This window comes from Salvelinus fontinalis, chromosome 11 (assembly GCF_029448725.1).
Source record: "Salvelinus fontinalis isolate EN_2023a chromosome 11, ASM2944872v1, whole genome shotgun sequence".
NCBI classification, from domain to species: domain Eukaryota; kingdom Metazoa; phylum Chordata; class Actinopteri; order Salmoniformes; family Salmonidae; genus Salvelinus; species Salvelinus fontinalis.
The window spans coordinates 41,432,188-41,452,551 of NC_074675.1; the positions used below are offsets into that span (position 1 = coordinate 41,432,188).

Consider the following 20,364-nt stretch of genomic DNA (forward strand, 5'->3'; position numbering starts at 1 on the left):
GAGAGCAAAAAAGAGAGAACGAACGAGAGTAAAGGAGAGAGGGAGGGTGAGGAGAAAGCTGAAGAGAATAGCTGTCACAACTTAACTGCTTCCTATGATGCTAGGCCCTGTTTCCAACTCTGCCAAGTCTTCTGTGTTGTACTGTAGGGCTGTGGCCTAGCAGCGTCTTCTCAATCAGCAGAGCTACATTTCTCACACTCACACAAGAAACACCAGCCCCACAAAGCTATGCAGCCTGACAAACACAGATTTGTAGACAGATTGCTGCCTTGTTTAAGCTAATTCTTCCCCAACAAAATATGACTACGGACATACTCAACTTTAGTCAAATAAATTCCAGTGCAAGCCAGACATTATTTTTGCTCTCTCCATATGAACTCAAACTATACCTAGAAAATCAGCCAGATTTGCTGTTATTGAAACTGAAAAACGGATTACTCATTTACAAGGTGTGCCCTTACACAGAGCCACATGTTTTCTATCACAAACTCTCCTCGCTCTCTTTCTGTCTGTCACACACTCTAAGAGTTGTCAGCAACAGGCATGAGCCAGCACATTCCCCCGCTGGTAGAGTCGTTTACCTGACGCGGACAGGCTCCAGAGCCCTTAGCAGGCCTCTCTCATCCTGGGGCCGGAGTTGAGCTGTCGGCCTGCAGGCCTCTCCCAGCAAGTAGGCTGCTTTTGCAACCGTGGTTGGGATAGCGCACGTAGCCTACTCCCTCAACAACTCGCAGAGCCAGCAGGGCAGAGCCTTGTTCCCAGCTCTCACACACACACACACGTAGAGGGAGAGACAAAAGACAAAAAGAGAGCGAGCGAGAGAGAAGCCAGAGTGACTGGCCTTGTGGAGCTGCAGCACTGGAATGCAAGCGCCCCCGCCCACTGAGCACCGAACTACAGACAGTCAAAGGGGGCCAAATAGAGGGGGAAAGAGGGAGGAGCAACTCCAGAAAAAAAGGAGAAAAAAAACTATTCAAAACTTTAACAAATGAGCTCTGACTAGTGTAACCCCCCCCCGTATCTCTCTCTCAGCTGCTCTTCTGTCATTCTGTACTCACGCACTACAAAACATTTCAGCCTCTTCCTGGGGGAGAGGGGGGGTATGCCACAGAAGCAGCAGCAGAGAGGGTGCGAGAGAGAAGGGGAGGAGATAGGTCAGCCATTGTGCTTCTGGCTCAGAGGGGGAGGAGCCCGGCAGCCACGTGGAGCTGAGCTATGTGCTGACATGTCCTTAAACCCCCCTGGTCTACCCAGAGACCAGAGAGAGATTCATAAAGATCAGTGGAGAGAGAAAAAAAACATGTGACGCTCAGACACAGACTGTCTGAATCACAACTGACTCGCAGTCTGCTGGTGCAGCACTTCCTCCCCTGCCACCCCGGTCTACCATCCCCCTATTAATAAATTACATTTTATATTTCACCTTTATTTAACTAGGTAGGCCAGTTGAGAACAAGTTCTCATTTACAACTGCGACCTGGCCAAGATAAAAGCAAAGCAGTGCGACAAAAACAACAGTTACAAACAAACGTACAGTCAATAACATAATAGAAAAATCTATGTACAGTGTGTGCAAATGTAGAAGAGTAAGGAGGTAGGCAATAAATAGCCCATTGAGGAAAAATAATTACAATTTACATTAACACTGGAGTGATAGATATGCAGATGATGATGTGCAAGTAGAGATACTGGGGTGCAAAAGAGCAAGAGGGTAAGTAATAATATGGGGATGAGGTAGTTGGGTGTGCTATTTACAGATTGGCTGAGTACAGGTACAGTGGTCGTTAAGCTGCTCTGACAGCTGATGCTTAAAGTTATAGAGGGAGAGATAAGATTCCAGCTTCAGTGATTCTTGCAATTCGCTCCAGTCATTGGTAGCAGAGAACTTGAAGGAAAGGCGGCCAAAGAGGTGCTGGCTTTGGGGATGACCAGTGGGGTGTTGCTACGGGTGGGTGTTGCTATGGTGACCAGTGAGCTGAGATAAGGCGGGGCTTTACCTAGTAAAGACTTGTAGATGACCCGGAGCCAGTGGGTTTGGCGACAAATATGTAGTGAGGGCCAGCCAACGAGAGCATACAGGTCGCAGTGGTGGGTAGTATATGGGGCTTTGGTTACAAAACGGATGGCACTGTGATAGACTGCATCCAATTTGCTGAGTAGAGTGTTGGAGGCTATTTTGTAAATGACGTCGCCGAGGTCAAGGATCGGTAGGAAAGTCAGTTTTACTAGGGTATGTTTGGCAGCATGAGTGAAGGAGGCTTTGTTTGCGAATTAGGAAGCCGATTCTAGATTTAATTTAGGATTTTACAGTTTACAGTCTAACCAGACACCTAGGTATTTGTAGTTGTCCACATATTCTAAGTCAGAACCATCCAGAGTAGTGATGCTAGTCGGGCGTGAGGGTGCGGGCAGCAATCGGTTCAAGAGCATGTATTTAGTTTTACTAGCATTTAAAAGCAGTTGGAGGCCACGGAAGGAGTGTTGTATGGCGTTGAAGCTCATTTGGAGGTTTGTTAGCACAGTGTCCAAAGAAGGGCCAGATGTTCCAAATAGACCAAGACAGTCGTGAAGAGGGCACGACAAAGCCTATTCCCCCTCAGGAAACTAAAAAGATTTGGCATGGGTCCTGAGATCCTGAAAAGGTTCTACAGCTGCAAGAACGAGAGCATCCTGACTGGTTGCATCATTGCCTGGTAGAGCAATTGCTCGGCCTCCGACCGCAAGGCCCTACAGAGGGTAGAGCGTACGGCCCAGTACATCACAGGGGTTAAGCTGCCTGCCATCCAGGACCTCTACACCAGGCAGTGTCAAAGGAAGGCCCTAAAATTTTTTAAATAGCCCAGTCACCCCAGTCATAGACTGTTCACTCTACTACCGCATGGCAAGCGGTACCGGAGTGCCTAGTCTAGGACAAAAAGGCTTATCAACAGTTTTTACCCCCTAGCCACAAGACTCCTGAACCAGGTAATCAAATTGTTACCCGGACTATTTGCATTGTCCCCCCCTCCCCAACCTCTCTTTTACGCTGCTGCTACTTTCTGTTTATCATATAAGCATAGTCACTTTAACTATACATTCATGTACATATGTACATACTACCTCAATTGGCCCGACCAACCAGTGCTCCCGCACATTGGCTAACCGGGCTATCTGCATTGTGTCCCGCCACCCGCCAACCCATCTTTACTCGACTTTTACTCTCTGTTCATCATATATGCATAGTCACTTTAACCATATCTACATGTACATACTACCTCAAATCAGCCTGACTAACTGGTGTCTGTATGTAGCCCTGCTACTTTTATAGCCTCGCTACTGTTTTTCACTGCCTTTTTTCTGTTGTTTTTATTTATTTACATATCTATTGTTCACCTAATACCTTTTTTGCACTATTGGTAAGTAAGCATTTCACTGTAAGGTCTACCTACACCTGTTGTATTCGGCGCATGTGACAAAAACTTTGATTTGATGTCTACAGAATGGTGTCGTCTGCGTAGAGGTGGATCAGAGAATCACCGGCAGCAAGAGCGACATCATTGATGTATACAGAGAAAAGAGTCTGCCCGAGAATTGAACCCTGTGCCACCCCAATAGAGACTGCCAGAGGTCCGGACAACAGGCCCTCCGATTTGACACACTGACCTCTGTCAGAAAAGTAGTTGGTGAACCAGGCGAGGCAGTCATTTGAGAAGCCAAGGCTATTGAGTCTGCCGATAAGAATGCGGTGATTGACAGAGGCGAAATCCTTGGCCAGGTCGATGAAGACGGCTGCACAGTACTGTCTTTTATCGATGGCGGTTATGATATCGTTTAGGACCTTGAGCGTGGCTGAAGTGCACCAATGACCAGCTCGGAAACCAGATTGCATAGTGGAGAAGGTACGACGGGTTTCGAAATGGTCGGTGATCCGTTAGCTTGGCTTTCAAAGATTTTAGAAAGGCAGGGCAGGATATAGGTCTATGACAGTTTGGGTCTAGAGTGTCCCCCCCTTTGAAGATGGTGACCGCGGAAGATGACCGCGGCAGCTTTCCAATCTTTGGGGATCTCAGACGATACGAAGAGAGGTTGAATAGGCTAGTAATAGGGGCTGAAAGAATTTGAGGATAATTTTAGAGAGGTTCCAGATTGTCTAGTCCAGCTGATTTGTAGGGATCAAGATTTTGCAGCTCTTTCAGAACATCAGCTGTCTGGATTTGTGTGAAGGAGAAGCGGGGGGGTCTTGGGCAAGTTGCTGCAGGGGGTGCTGAGATGTTGGCCGGGGTAGGGGTAGCCAGGTGGAAAGCATGGCCAGCCGTAGAAAAATGCTTATTGAAACTATCAATTATCATACATTTATCGGTGGTGACAGTGTTTCCTATCCTCAGTGCAGTGGGCAGCTGGGAGGAGGTGCTCTTATTCTCCATGGACTTCAGTGTCCCAAAATTTTGGGGAATTAGTGCTACAGGATGCAAATTTCTATTTTAAAAAGCTAGCCTTAGCTTTCCTAACTGAGTATATTGGTTCCCGACATCCCTGAAAAGTTACATATTGCGGGGGCTATTCGATGCTAATGCAGAACGCCACAGGATGTTTTTGTGCTGGTTAAGGACAGTCAAGTCTGGGGTGAAACCAAGGTCTATATCTGTAATGAGTTCTACATTTTTGAACGAAGCATGCTTATTTAAGATGTTGAGGAAAGCACTTTTGAAGAGCAACCAGGCATCCTCTACTGACGGGATGAGGTCAATATCCTTTCAGGATACCCGGGCCAGGTCAATTAGAAAGGCCTGCTCACTGAAGTGATTTAGGGAGCGTTTGACAGTGATGGGGGTGGTCGTTTGACTGCGGACCCATTACGCACACAGGCAATGAGGCATTGATCGCTGAGATACTGGTTGAAGACAGCAGAGGTGTATTTAGAGGGCAAGTTGGTCAGGATGATATCTAAGAGGGCGCCCATGGTTACGAATTTAGGGTTGTACCTGGTAGGTTCCTTGATAATTTGTGTGAGATTGAGGGAATCTATCTTAGATTGTAGGATGGTTAGGGTGTTAAGAATGTCCTAGTTTATGTCACCTAACAGTACGAACTCTGAAGACAGATGGGGGGCGATCAATTCACATATGGTGTCCAGGGCACAGCTGGGGGCTGAAGGGGGTCTATAACAAGCAGCAACAGTGAGAGACTTGTTTCTAGAAAAGAGGATTTTTAAAAGTAGAAGCCCTTATTGTTTGGGCACAGACCTGGATAGTATGACAGATAGTGGGACTGGAAGCTCAGGGGCCCTCCCTTGAAGAACCTTCAGCAGCGTGGGATGAGGCCGCTTGGCTGGCCAAAGTCCACCCCAGCTACGACAGCATGCTCCCACTGCCAGTGATAAAGCAGCCAGGCCCATCGTACCATACAGAGCACAGGTACACTGGAGACTAGTTCAGACTAGTCCACCGTACAGAGCACAGATACACTGGAGACTCAATATACACTGAGTGACAAAGTGACCAGGTGAAAGCTATGATCCCTTATTGATGTCACTTGTTAAATCCACTTCAATCAGTGTAGGTGAAGGGGAGGAGACAGGTTAAAGAAGGATTTTTAAGCCTTGATACTATCGGGACATGGATTGTTTGTGTGTGCCATTCGGATAAAAGATTTAAGTGCCTTTGAACGGGATATGGTTGTAGGTGCCAGGCACAACGGTTTGTGTGTGTCAAGAACTGCAATGGTGCTGGAGTTTTTCCACACAACAGTTTCCTGTGCGTATCAAGAATGGTCCACCATCCAAAGTACATGCATCCAACTTGACAACTGTGGGAAGCATTGGAGTCAACAATGGGCCAGCATCCCTGTGAAATGCTTTTGACACCTTGTAGTCCATGCCCCGACAAATTGTAGGCTGTTGGGGGTAAAATTGGGGGCAACTCAATATTAGGAAGGTGTTCCTAATGTTTTGTACACTCAGTGTATGCCTGCTGCACAGAGACAAGAGAAAATTGCTGAAAACATGTTGGCTCACTATTTAAAAATAAGGGCAAGCTATATGATGAAAAATACCGGAGTTTTGGCAGATACAGCCGACTAGCGCTAGCTGACGCTACCTAGCAAATTTGTAAAAAATATATATGTTATACAAATTGATACTTTGAGTCAAAGTATTGATATAATATTAGCCCAAAATAATATTGTGATATGTAACTATCATTTCCCCCCTCCCCATCACTAATAGACATACCTGATGAATCCAGACCAGCAGAGGCCACCAGCAGAGGCACACTAGTACTACAGCCCTAAAGAACATGCTTCAGTCACACAGCAGTTTAGTAGTATAGTTCATCACGTAAAAAGTTATCCATTTCAAATCAATGACTGACCCAAACGTAAATCATGAGGAGTAGACCCATCTAGAATCCTCCCTAGACAGAATGCAACACTACCCCACAGCACAGTGTTTATCACACAAGTCCTCTCGTTACCATGGCAACGTGTCATGTCACATCCGGCCAGACAGGAAAACACAGTAGACCAGTTTTGTAGACCAAAACTGTACTGTGCACCTTCACAGTGGATGATGGGGAAAGGAATCAGTGTTGGATACACCTTGCTGACAAACTATACTTTTTATTTATTTTTATATTCACACACTTTATTAGCACAGTCCTTATCTTCCTTTGAAACATGAGAATCACTGAAGTATTCAAACCCTGCTCTGCATGAGGGGGAACACTGTCTGTATAACATCAGACCCCAAATGTTTCTTGGTGGTTGTTTCCAGTTGTGTTACTTGTCCATTCTGGGATCAGGATACCTGATTGTCTACCGGATTGTCTGATCTAGGAGGTGCTACGTGGGCTGGCCTGCGGTCCAGCAGTTAGTGCCGCTGGCCCTGTGGGTTCCAATCCAACTCACTGACCTTGTGCTCCTCCCATCTCTCCTGTCTTTTCTCTACTATCCTATCTGCTAAATAAAACCACAAAATGAAACAGTAGAGGTGGGGTGATGAGTTTAACTGTGTGTGGTGTATAACAGTAGAGGTGGGACGATGAGTTTACCTGTACCTGTTTGCGCTCCCTTTTGGGGTGGATCTGTTGCTGTGGAGGTAGTTGCTGCTGCTGGGGGGGAGGGTTCATGATGACCGGAGCAGCCGGCACTGAGGACGTGTACTGCTGTTGGGCCGGGTAGTATGCCCCTGCTGTGGACAAGACAGAGAGAGTTGTCCCACAAACTTTAAATTAGCACGCAAGTAGTTATGAATGTCAGCACTTTTGGAAATCACCAGCAAAACGCCAAAGTTTGGTGTCAAGTATATGTGTTGTGAGAACAGCTGCAGAACTAACCACTATGATAAGCACTTAAAAACATTCTCCGTACTAATTCACCAGCTGCGGCAGATTGTCGGAGTATTTTGAGAATTAAAAGGAAACGTCACAAATTTTCTACTTTATATTCATCATCTCCAGCACCACCCCAACATATGAGAAAATGTAATGTTTATTTGTTTTGTAGTAAAAAAGATAGCGGAAGATAAGTGTATCCAATGACGACATGGGTGTGCTTCGTGTGATTTTGACCAATTGTGAATAGGCATTCGAAACACTTATCTTCCGCTATGTTTTTTTACTACAAAACAGAGAAAAGCACCATCTTCACATACAGTGCTGTGAAAAGTACTTATCCCCTTTCTAATTTTCTCTACTTTTTTATATTTATGATACTGAGTGTTATCAGATCTTCAACCAAAAGGTAATATTAGATAAAGGGCACCTGAGTGAACAAACAATTACCTTCTAATTTAATGTACAAAGTTACGTAACACCCAATGCCCCAGAGTGAAAAAGTAATTACCCCCTTAAACCCAATAAATGGTGGTGCCACCTTTAGTTGCAATGACTGCAACCAAATGCTTGCTGTAGTTGTTGATTTGTCTCTCACATTGCTGGAGGAATTTTGGCCCACTCTTGCATGCAGACCTGCATTAACTTAGCGATTTTTGGGAGTTTTGAAGCATGAACGGCTCGTTTCAAGTCCTGCCACAACATCTCAATAGGGATTAGGTCTAGACTAGGCCATTCCAAAACTTCTAATTTGTTGCTTTTTAGCCATTTTCATGTAGGCTTTATTGTTTGTTTTCGATCATTGTCTTGCTGCATGACCCAGGTGAACTTCAGATCACAGACTGACATTCTCCTGTAGAATTCTCTGACACAGAAGAATTCATGGTTCCTTCTACTAAAGAAAGTCGTCCAGGTCCTGTGGCAGCAAAGCATTCCTAAATTGTCACACGATTGTGGAATGCAGTGTTTGGTTCTCGCCAGGTATAAATGGGACCCATGTCATCCAAAAAGTTACACTTTTAAAACATCTGTCCATAGAACATTCTTTCAAGAGTCTTCATGATGCTTTTTGGCAAACCTGGGTCAACATTTTGGACGACATGGGTCCCATTATGCCTGGCGAAAACCAAATGCTGCTTTGAATACAGTGCCTTCGGAAAGTATTCAGATCCCTTGACTTTTACACATTTTGTTACAGCCATATTCTAAAATGGATTGAATAAAACATTTACACAATGCCCCATGATGACAAGGCAAAAAACAGGTTTTTAGAAGTGTTTGCTAAGTTAAAAATAAAACCAAAATAACTTATTTACATAAGTATTCAGACCCTTTGCTATTAGACTCGAAATTTAGCTCAGGTGCATCCTGTTTCCATTGATCATCCTTGACATGTTTCTACAACTTGATTGGAGTCCACCGGTGGTAAATTAAATTGATTGGACATGATTTGGAAAGGCACACACCTGTCTATATAAGGTCCCACAGTTGCCAGTGCATGTCAGAGCAAAAACCAAGCCATGAGGTCAAAGGAATTGTCCGTATAGCACTGAGACAGGATTGTGTTGAGACATCTGGGGAAGGCTACCAAAACAATTCTCCAGCATTGAAGTTCCAAGAACAGAGTGGCCTCCATTCTTAAATTGATAAGTTTGGAACCACCAAGACTCTTTCTAGAGCTGTCCACCCGGTCAAACTGAGCAATCAGGGGAGAAGGGCCTTGGTCAGGGAGGTGACCATGAACCCGATGGTCACTCTGACAGAGCTCCAGAGTTCCTCTGTGGAGATGGGAGAACATTCCAGAAGTACAACCATCTCTGCAGCACTCCACCAATCAGGCCTTTATGGTAGAGCGGCCAGCCACTCCTCAGTAAAAGGCACGACAGCCCGCTTGGAGTTTGCTAAAATGCACCTAAAGACTCTCAGACCATGAGAAACAAGATTCTCTGGTCTGATGAAACCAAGATTGAACTATTTGGCCTGAAGAGTGACCAAGTGTCACGTCTAGAGGTAATCTGGCACCATCCCTATGGTGAAGCGTGGTGGTGGCAGCATTATGATGTGGGGATGTTTTTCAGCGGCAGAGACTGGGTGACTAGTCAGGAAAGAGGGAAAGATGGAACGGAGCAAAGTACAGAGAGATCCTTGATGATAACCTGCTCCAGAGCGCTCAGTACCTCAGACTGGGACGAAGGTTCACCTTCCAACAGGACAACGACCCTAAGCACACAGCAAGGCAACACAGGAGTGGCTTCAGGACAAGACTGAATGTCCTTGAGTGGCCCAACCAGTGCACGGACTTGAACCCGATCGAACATCTCTGGAGAGATCTGAAAATAGCTGTGCAGCGATGCTCCCCATCCAACCTGACAGAGCTTGAGAGGATCTGCAGAGAAGAATGAGAGTAAGCCCCCAAACACAGGTGTGCCCAAGTTTGTAGCGTCATACCCAAAAAGATTATATGCTGTAATCGCTGCCAAAGGTGCTTCAACAAAGTACTGAGTAAAGGGTCTGAATACTAATGTGAAATGTGATTTTTTAAATTTTTATTGTTAAAACATTTCTAAAAAAACAGTTTTTGCTTTGTCATTGTGGGGTTTTGTGTGTAGATGGACGAGGTGGGAAAAAACATGTAATCCATTTTAGAGTAAGCCTGTAACATAAAATGTGGATAGTCAAGGGGTCTGAATACTTTCCGAAGGCACTGTAGATGTTATTTTATATTCTCAAACTAACAGCAGAGCCTATATGATGCCCTTCCATACAGGCATGACATGCTGGAGTCATGCTTCTATGCAAATGTTGTTGATCAGTAGGCTAATATACAGTGCCTTCAGAAAGTATTTACACCCTTTAACTTTTTACACATTTGTTGTGTTACACCCTCAATTTAAAATTGATATAACTTAGATATTTTTTACACTGGCCTAAACACAATACCCCATGTTAGTGGAATTTAGCATTTTTTTTATTTTTTACAAATTAAGAAAAAATGTAAAGCTGAAATTGTTTGAATCAATAAGAAGTCAGGCTACGGAGTGGCGCAGCGGTCTAAGGCACTGCATCTCAGTGCAAGAGGTGTCACTACAGACTCTGGTTTGTATCACACCCGGCCGTGATTGGGAGTCCCATATGGCGGCGCACAATTGGCCCATAATCGTCCGGGTTTGGCCATCATTGTAAATAAGAATATGTTCTTAACTTACTTACCTAGTTAAATAAAGGTTTATATATATATATATATATATATATAATTATATATAAAGTATATATAAAGTATTCAACCCCTTTGTTATGGCAAGCCTAAATAAGTTCAGAAGTAAACGTTTGCTTAACAAGTTAAATAATAAGTTGCATAGTGTTTAACATGATTTTTGAATGACTACCTCATCTCTGTACCCCACGCATAGAGAAAATTGTACGGTCCCTCAGTCGAGCAGTACATTTCAAACACAGATTCAACCACAAAGAAGGACACCTATTAGTAGATGGATAAAAATGAAAATATGATACATTGAACATCCCTTTGAGCATGTTGATCACACTTTGGATGGTGTATCACTACACCCAGTCACTACAAAGATACAGGCGTCCTTCCTACCTCAGTAGCCGGAGAGGAAGGAAACCGCTCAGGGATTTCACCAGGAGGCCAATGGTGACATTAAAACAGTTACAGTTTAATGGCTGTGATAGAAAACTGAGGATGGATCAACACTGTAGTTACTCCACAATACTATCTTAATTGACAAAAAAGTGGAAAGGAATGCCTCTAGAGAATTTTTTTCCCCCCAAAACATGCATCCTGTTAGCAACAAGGTTAATACTGTAAAAAATGTGGCAAAGCAATCAACTTTTTGTCCTGAACAAAGTGTTATGTTTGGGGCAATCCAATAGAACACATTACTGAAAACCACTCTCCATTTTTCCAGCATAATAGTGGCTGCATCATGTTATGGGTATGCTTGTAATCAGGAGTTTTTCAGGATAAAAAGATAACAGAATGGAGCTAAGCAAAGGCAAAATTCTAGAGGAAAACCTTTTTCAGTCTGCTTTCCATCAGACACTGGGAGATGAATTCACCTTTCAGCAGGACAATAACCTAAAACACAAGGCCAAATCTACACTGGAGAAGACAGTGAATGTTCCCGAGTGGCTGAGATACACTTGACTTAAATATATGGCAAGACCTAAAAATGGTTGTCTTGCAACGATCAACAACCAAATTGACAGAGCTTGAAGAATTTAGAAAATAAATGACCGAATGTTGCGCAATCCAGGTGTGGAAAGCTCTTACAAACTTATCCAGAAAGACTCACAGCTGTAATCTCTGCCAAAGGTGCTTCTACAAAGTATTGACGAATATTTACGTAAATTAGATATTTCAGTATTTTATTTTCAATAAATTTCCCTAAATTTCTAAAAACATGTTTTCACTTTGTCATTATGGGGTATTGTGTGTAGATGGGTGAGAAATCTATTTTGAATTCAGGCTGTAACAACAAAATGTGGAATAAGTCAAGGGGTATGAATACTTTCTGAAGGCACCGTAAGTCCCAAATGGAATGCAAACAGATTGTCATCTGTAGCACTATAGACTCCACTGATCAGCCAAAACAATAACTCAATGCATGCACACACTTGAATATGCATTCACCTGCATCCGGAGTAGGCCTATGACACCTTCAGTTACCCAGTTTATCAAGAGATTTGCCATTCAAATACAATTATTACCATTATGTTATGTAGTTAGATCGTTTTTTTTTTTACCAAAGTCAAATGTATTGTTTGATTAAAAATCCATGTGTAAGTGTGTGTATAGCGCATGTTATCGTGTGTATATGCATGTGTCTGTGCCTGTTTGTGTTGCTTCAGTCCCCACTGTTCCATAAGGTGTATTGTTACCGTTTTTAAAAAATCTAATTTTACTGCTTGCATCAGTTACTTGATGTGGACTAGATCTCCATGTAGTCTTGGCTCTATGTAGTACTCTGCGCCTCCCATAGTCCATTCTGGACTTGGGGACTGTGAAGAGACCTCTTGTGGGGTATGCATGGTTGTCCGATGTGTGTGCCAGTAGTTCAGACAGACAGCTCGGTGCATTGAACATGTCAATACTTTTCATAAATACAAATAGTGATAAAGTCAATCTCTCTTCCACTTTGAGCCAGGAGAGACTGACATGCATATTATTAATATTAGCTCTCTGTGTACATCCAAAGGCCAGCCGTGCTGCCCTGTTCTGAGCCAATTGCAATTTTCCTAAGTCTCTTTTTGTGGCACCTGACCACAGGACTGAACAGCAGTCCAGGTGCGACAAAACTAGTGCCAGTAGGACCTGCCTTGTTGATAGTGCTGTTAAGAAGGTAGAGTAGCGCTTTATAGACAGATTTCTCCCCATCTTAGCTACTGTTGTATCAATATGTTTTGACCATGACAGTTTACACTCCAGGGTTACTCCAAGCAGTTTAGTCACCTCAACTTGCTCAATTTCCACATAATTTATTATTATTCCTTACCACCCACTCTGAAACTAACTGCAGCTTTTTGTTAAGTGTTGCAATCATTTCAGTCGCTGTAGTAGCTGACATGTATGGTGTTGAGTCATCTGCATATATAGACACTCTGGCTTTACTCAAAGCCAGTGGCATGTCGTTAGTAAAGATCGAAAAATTAAGGGGTCTAGACAGCTGCCCTGGGGAATTCCTGATTCTACCTGGATTATGTTGGAGAGGCTTCCATTAAAGAACACCCTCTGTGTTCTGTTAGACCGGTAACGCTTTATCCTCAATATAGCAGGGAGTGTAAAGAGATACAACTTTTTTTCCAGCAGCAGACTATGATCGATAATGTCAAAAGCCGCACTGATGTCTAACAAAACAGTCCACAGACAAATCTTAGGCATCTAGGGTAGATTTGAGAGGAATGTATTGGCATCAAGCAATACAGCTAAAATGCTACCAAGCCTATCAGAGAGCAATTTTTAGCCATCTTCAGACCTATATGTTAAGTGCCTAGGGAGTATGGGCTAGGGGTTGATCCTGGACCAGAAGCAATTAAGGTAGGCCATAGGACCATGACAGCACTCCCTCCTCGAGTTGCCTGCCCACTAGCAATCCTTGCCCCACCCCTCTCTAGTCTTTTCCACATTCACACAGAGATCACAAATTCCAACACTCCATCTTGAGAAATACAGTGAGGGAAAAAAGTATTTGATCCCCTGCTGATTTTGTACGTTTGCCCACTGACAAAGAAATGATCAATCTATAATTTTAATGGTAGGTTTATTTGAACAGTGAGAGACAGAATAACAACAAAAAAATCCTGAAAAACACGTCAAAAATGTTATAAATTGATTTGCATTTTAATGAGGGAAATAAGTATTTGACCCCCTCTCAATCAGAAAGATTTCTGGCTCCCAGGTGTCTTTTATACAGGTAACGAGCTGAGATTAGGAGCACACCCTTTAAGAGTGTGCTCCTAATCTCAGCTCGTTACCTGTATAAAAGACACTTGTCCACAAAAGCAATCAGATTCCAAACTCTTTACCATGGCCAAGACCAAAGAGCTCTCCAAGGATGTCAGGGACAAGATTGTAGACCTACACAAGGCTGGAATGGGCTACAAGACCATCGCCAAGCAGCTTGGTGAGAAGGTGACAACAGTTGGTGCGATTATTCGCAAATAGAAGAAACACAAAAGAACTGTCAATCTGCCTCGGCCTGGGGCTCCATGCAAGATCTCACCTCGTGGAGTTGCAATGATCATGAGAACGGTGAGGAATCAGCCCAGAACTACACGGGAGGATCTTGTCAATGATCTCAAGGCAGCTGGGACCATAGTCTCCAAGAAAACAATTGGTAACACACTATGCCGTGAAGGACTGAAATCCTGCAGCTCCCGCAAGGTCCCCCCTGCTCAAGAAAGCACATATACATGCCCGTCTGAAGTTTGCCAATTAACATCTGAATGATTCAGAGGACAACTGGGTGAAAGTGTTGTGGTCAGATGAGACCAAAATGGAGCTCTTTGGCATCAACTCAACTCGCCGTGTTTGGAGGAGGAGGAATGCTGCCTATGACCCCAAGAACACCATCCCCATCGTCAAACAAGCAAAACATTATGCTTTGGGTGTGTTTTTCTGCTAAAGGGACAGGACAACTTCACCGCATCAAAGGGACGATGGACGGGGCCATGTACCGTCAAATCTTGGGTGAGAACCTCTTTCCCTCCCTCTTTGCCACTCCCTCAGCCAGGACATTGAAAATGGGTCGTGGATGGGTATTCCAGCATGACAATGACCCAGAACACACGGCCAAGGAAACAAAGGAGTGGCACAAGAAGAAGCACATTAAGGTCCTGGAGTGGCCTAGCCAGTCTCCAGACCTTAATCCCATAGAAAATCTGTGGAGGGAGCTGAAGGTTCGAGTTGCCAAACGTCAGCCTCGAAACCTTAAAGACTTGAAGAAGATCTGCAAAGAGGAGTGGGACAAAATCCCTCCTGAGATGTGTGCAAACCTGGTGGCCAACTACAAGAAACGTCTGACCTCTGTGATTGCCAACAAGGGTTTTGCCACCAAGTACTAAGTCATGTTTTGCAGAGGGGTCAAATACTTATTTCCCTCAGTAAAATGCAAATCAATTTATAACATTTTTGACATGCGTTTTTCTGGATTTTTTTGTTGTTATTCTGTCTTTCACTGTTCAAATAAACCTACCATTAAAATTAGAGACGGATAATTTTTTTGTCAGTGGGCAAACGTACAAAATTAGCAGGGGATCAAATACTTTTCCCCCTCACTGTACATGACTCCATAATTCATTAGTATTACCTGGTCTTTCCAGACCTGGCTTTCCTAGTTCTTTCCAGACCTGAACTTCCAAGGCCGTCAGCTACAGTATGAACCAGTCTCCTCCCACTCTCTCACACTCACACATCCCCCTCTTCTCTCACAGAAAAAAAACTTGCGGAAGTGGCCTCTGAATAGAACACATTTCAGTCTAACTCGCATTGTTGACCAGGAAGAGCACCGCCTAAATTTAGTCGAAACCCACACCGAGCACTGAGAGGGAGGGAGGGAGAGGGGGAACATGCACAAAAAGAGAAAGCAAAGGGAACAGGACTTTCTTGGAGAGTTCCCCTCCCGGTAAATAAGAGTTTGAAATATGAGTCACGACGAGAGGGAGGGAATGGGGAGCAGGGTGGAGAGCGAGTGGGGTTAAAGGAGACGGTGTAACCAGACCGCATCACATAGTTACACTCAGCCTGCTGGGAGCTCATCCTATAGGCACAGTTCCCCAAACTCAATGGCATCCCGAGAGTGTGAGAGAGAGGAGAACACAAGGGGGAGAAGAGGGTATCGTCTCTGAAGTCCTCCTCCTCTCCTGTCTACAGCTGAGTTATTCCCTCAACTGCTTAAGAGTCTTTACTACGCTCCTCCGTCATTTGACCTCTCTCTGTTTCACCCCCCTCTCCTTCCCTATTTCTCTCTCAACAAGTAGCCCAAGTCTCCCGGGGTCAGCAGTGTGGAGATGCAGAGGAGAGAGCTGTACACCATGAGAGAGAATTTTTTTAAAAATGGAAGTGATCTGGGCTTCCAGCTAGGTCAGAGCCCAGGATGTAGGTGGGGGGGGGGGGGGGGGGGGAGGTTAGTAAATCACTCAAATGTGGGCTAAAAATAACCCCCTCCCACCCGTATCCCATCACCACAACGCCTGAGAGGGTAGGAGGAAACTGTTTTTCGCCTGGCCATGAGCCGTGATCATGTTGCCAGTACCACCTAATGGATCGGAGGTATATGGCATGTATTCTATGGCTCTACAGAATGTGCTGCTTATGCCAGTTTTCCACTGTGGTACTCAGTTGATTGATACTCCTGTCACGACTACTAGAGGTCGACCGATTATGATGTTTCAACGCCGATACCGGTTATTGGAGGACCCAAAAAAGCCGATGCCGATTATTCAGACGATTTAAAAATGTATTTGTAATAATGACAATTACAACAATACTGAATGAACACTTACTTTAACTTAATATAATACATCAATAAAATCTATTTAGCCTCAAATAAATAATGAAACATGTTCAATTTGGTTTAAATAATGCAAAAACAAGGTGTTGGAGAAGAAAGTAAAAGTGCAATATGTGCCATGTAAGAAAGCTAACGTTTAAGTTCCTTGCTCAGAACATGAGAACATATGAAAGCTGGTGGTTCCTTTTAACATGAGACTTCAATATTCCCAGGTAAGAAGTTTTAGGTTGTAGTTATTATAGGACTATTTCTGTCTATACGATTTGTATTTCATATACCTTTGACTATTGGATGTTCTTATAGGCACTTTAGTATTGCCAGTGTAACAGTACAGCTTCTGTCCCTCTCCTCGCTCCTAACTGGGCTCGAACCAGGAACACATCGACAACAGCCACCCTCGAAGCAGCGTTACCCATCGCTCCACAAAAGCCGCAGCCCTTGCAGGGCAAGGGGAACAACTACTCCAAGTCTCCGAGCAAGTGACGTCACCGATTGAAACGCTATTAGCGCGCACCCCGCTAACTAGCTAGCCATTTCACATCGGTTACACCAGCCTAATCTCGGGAGTTGATAGGCTTGAAGTCATAAACAGCGCAATGCTTGAAGCATTGCGAAGAGCTGCTGGCAAACGCACGAAAGTGCTGTTTGAATGAATGCTTACGAGCCTGCTGGTGCCTACCATCGCTCAGTCAGACTGCTCTATCAAATCATAGACTTAATTATAACATAATAACACACAGAAATACGTGCCTTAGGTCATTAACCTGTTTGGGCTGCAGGGGCAGTATTGAGTAGCCAGATAAAATGTGCCCATTTCAAACGGCCTCGTACTCAATTCTTGCTCATACAATATGCATATTATTAATACTATTGGATAGAAGTGAAAGTGAAAAGTCTGAAATCGAGGCTCTGCTTTTCTTCCTGCCTATACATGGGCATGAAACGTAAGTCTAAGTGCACTTAAAAGACCTTCCCCTGGGTGTCAAGAGGCTGTGAGAGAAGAAATTTCGTGTATATCTTGGTCTGACGTTGAATACAGGCTCTTTGTATGACGTGTTCCTCATTTCCGGTACGCTGAGGAGCGCGCGCTGGACAGTGGTATTGCCTTCTGTTTAGCTGCCGTTATGGACGACCAATATCTCGACTTTGATTTTATACATGTGACCATATCATCGTAAAGTATGTTTTTTCAATATAGTTTAATCAGGTTATTGAAATTTTTTCTGAATTTTGCAGTGTTCCGTTCTCTGACTTTGTTGACGATGGAGCGATTCGTGCCACCCGGCTAGCGCGCGTGCTAAATGAAGAGGGAAAGTGTCCGTTCTAATTCCAAACAACGACTGTTCTGGACAAAGGACACCTTGTCCAACATTCTGATGAAAGATCAGCAAAAGTAAGAAACATTTTATGATGCTATTTCATATATCTGTCGTGCATGTGAACTAGTCGTGGGCGGCCAACGTTTGGGTACTCTAGCTATACCGAAGCTGCATATCATAATGAAGTTATTTTTTAGAATTCTAACACTGCGATTTCATTAAGAACTAATGGATCTATCATTTCCTATACAACATGTATTTTTTAGTTATGTTTATGAATAGCTATTTGGTCAGAATATGTGTTTCAGAAAAAGTGTCAAGAAAAATCCGGACGTAGTGGGGAAAAGTAGCTAAGTTAGCACACGGTGTAACCATTGATTTCAGCTCTAAATATGCACATTTTCGAACAAACTCTATATGCATTGTGTAATATGATATTACAGGACTGTCATCTGAAGAATTCTGAGAAGGTTAGTGAAACAATTAATATATTTTGGTGGTTTATACGTTATCGCTATTTTTGCCTTGAATCAATGCTGTTGTTATGTTTGCTATTGTGCTAAGCTAATATAACGCTATATTGTGTTTTCGCTGTAAAACACTTGATAAATCGGAAATATTGTCTGGAATCACAAGATGCCCGTCTTTCAATTGCTGTACACTATGTATTTTTTCAGAAATGTTTTATGATGAGTATTTAGTTATTTGGCGTTGGTGTCTATAATTTTTCTGTCTGCTTTCGGTGCAATTTCTGACTGTAGCTGCAATGTAAACTATGATTTATACCTGAAATATGCACATTTTTCTAACAAAACATATGCTATACAATAAATATGTTATCAGACTGTCATCTGATTTAGTTGTTTCTTGGTTAGTGGCTATTTATATCTTTATTTGGTCGAATTTGTGATAGCTACTGATGGAGTCAAAAAAAGTGGTGTCTTTTGCTAACGTGGTTAGCTAATAGATTTACATATTGTGTCTTCCCTGTAAAACATTTAAAAAATCGGACATGTTGGCTTGATTCACAAGATGTGTACCTTTCATCTGGTGTCTTGGACTTGTTAATGTGTGAAAGTTAAATATTAAAAAAAAAAAATATTTTGAATTTCGCGCCCTGCACTTTGGCTGTTGTCATAAGTGTACCGACGTCGGGTAGCAGCCATAAGTTAAAATGGTCGAATCCGGAAACTATCATCTCGAAAACAAAACGTTTATTCTTTCAGTGAAATACGGAACCGTTCCGTATTTTATCTAACGGGTGGCATCCCTAAGTCTAAATATTGCTGTTACATTGTACAACCTTCAATGTTATGTCATAATTATGTACAATTCTGGCAAATTAATTACGGCCTTTGTTAGGAATAAATGGACTTCACACAATTCGCAATGAGCCAGGCGGCCCAAACTGCTGCATATACCCTGACTCCTTGCACGGAACGCAAGAGAAGTTAAAATTTCTCTAGTTATAAGAAATTCATGTTAGCAGGCAATAATAACTAAATATGCAGGTAAAAAAATATATACTTGTGTATTGATTTTAACCTGTTTGGGGTGCAAGCCCGACCTCGGACCGAAAATGACACCCCTGCAGAGCGCGAAATTCAAAATCTATTTTTTAAAAATATTTAACTTTTACACATTAACAAGTCCAATACAGCATTTGAAAGATAAACATCTTGTCAATCCAGCCAACATGTCCGATTTTTTAAATGTTTTACAGAGAAAACACCACATATATTTATGTTAGCTCACCACCAAATACAAAAGTGGACAGACACGTATGAATTATGATTATGAAGTATGAATTATGATTGAAGTAGCATGCACAACCAACCGAAATAAACTAAAACCAACCTAAAGAGCCCAGAAAAAACGACCTCAGATGACAGTCATATAACATGTTACACAATAAATCTATGTTTTGTTCATAAAAAGTGCATATTTTAGCTATAAATCAGTTTTACATTGATGCTACCCAAAAATGCTAATACATAGCTACAGTCTGAATCCAGCCGGGAGTAGCCAGAGAAAATACATACACCAACGTCGGCTACTAATTACACCTCATAAAACATTTCAGAAAAACATATGGTGGATAACTAATGAAAGACAGATATCTTGTGAATACAGACAACATTTCCGATTTTTGAAGTGTTTTACAGCGAAAACACAATATATCGTTATATTAGCTAACATCATAAGCTAGCATAAGGCAGCATTGATTCTAGTCAAGCGCTAGCCTAGCATAGTTAGCAGAGTTAGCATTCAACAGTTCGACATATATATGAAAAAGCATCCCAAATTGGGTCTTATCTTTCTTGGTACTCCATCAGAATGTTGTAACGGGGTCCAATGTCCAGTAGAGTCTTTAGTTGGGTTCCAGAACGAATGATTTCCCTCTTTGGTTAGCTAGCACGGTAGCATTGCTGCGCCAGAAAGCGTTTCTTCAAAAAATTCTTCCGTCGTTTCACATCTAAAGTCCAGAATAAATTGCAATAATATAATTAAAGTATATTGAAAAAACATACTTTAGGATGATTTTGTGACATGTAGCAAATAATATCGTAGTCAGGCATCATATTCAACGTTATCTACCTTGTTCCAGAAGCCGAGATCAAATTATCCTTCGCGCCCGGATTTTTATTTTAACTGCGCAGGTCTCACAAGAAGTTCTGTTATTCAGTCCAGCGACGAGATATTCGA

At 42.9% G+C, this 20,364-nt stretch overlaps 1 protein-coding gene across 10 annotated transcripts in view; it reads right to left on the reverse strand.

The window, feature by feature from the left end:
* The window catches only part of LOC129866083 (eukaryotic translation initiation factor 4 gamma 1-like), a 79,832-nt gene that overhangs the window by 24,282 nt on the left and 35,186 nt on the right, over window positions 1-20,364 (reverse strand). For 6 of the 10 annotated variants that reach the window (XM_055939241.1, XM_055939242.1, XM_055939247.1 and 3 more), the window contains one exon: window positions 7,026-7,165. In XM_055939241.1, the coding sequence (XP_055795216.1) occupies window positions 7,026-7,165 (140 nt within the window). The other 4 variants (XM_055939245.1, XM_055939243.1, XM_055939248.1 and 1 more) reach the window with 3 other exon arrangements.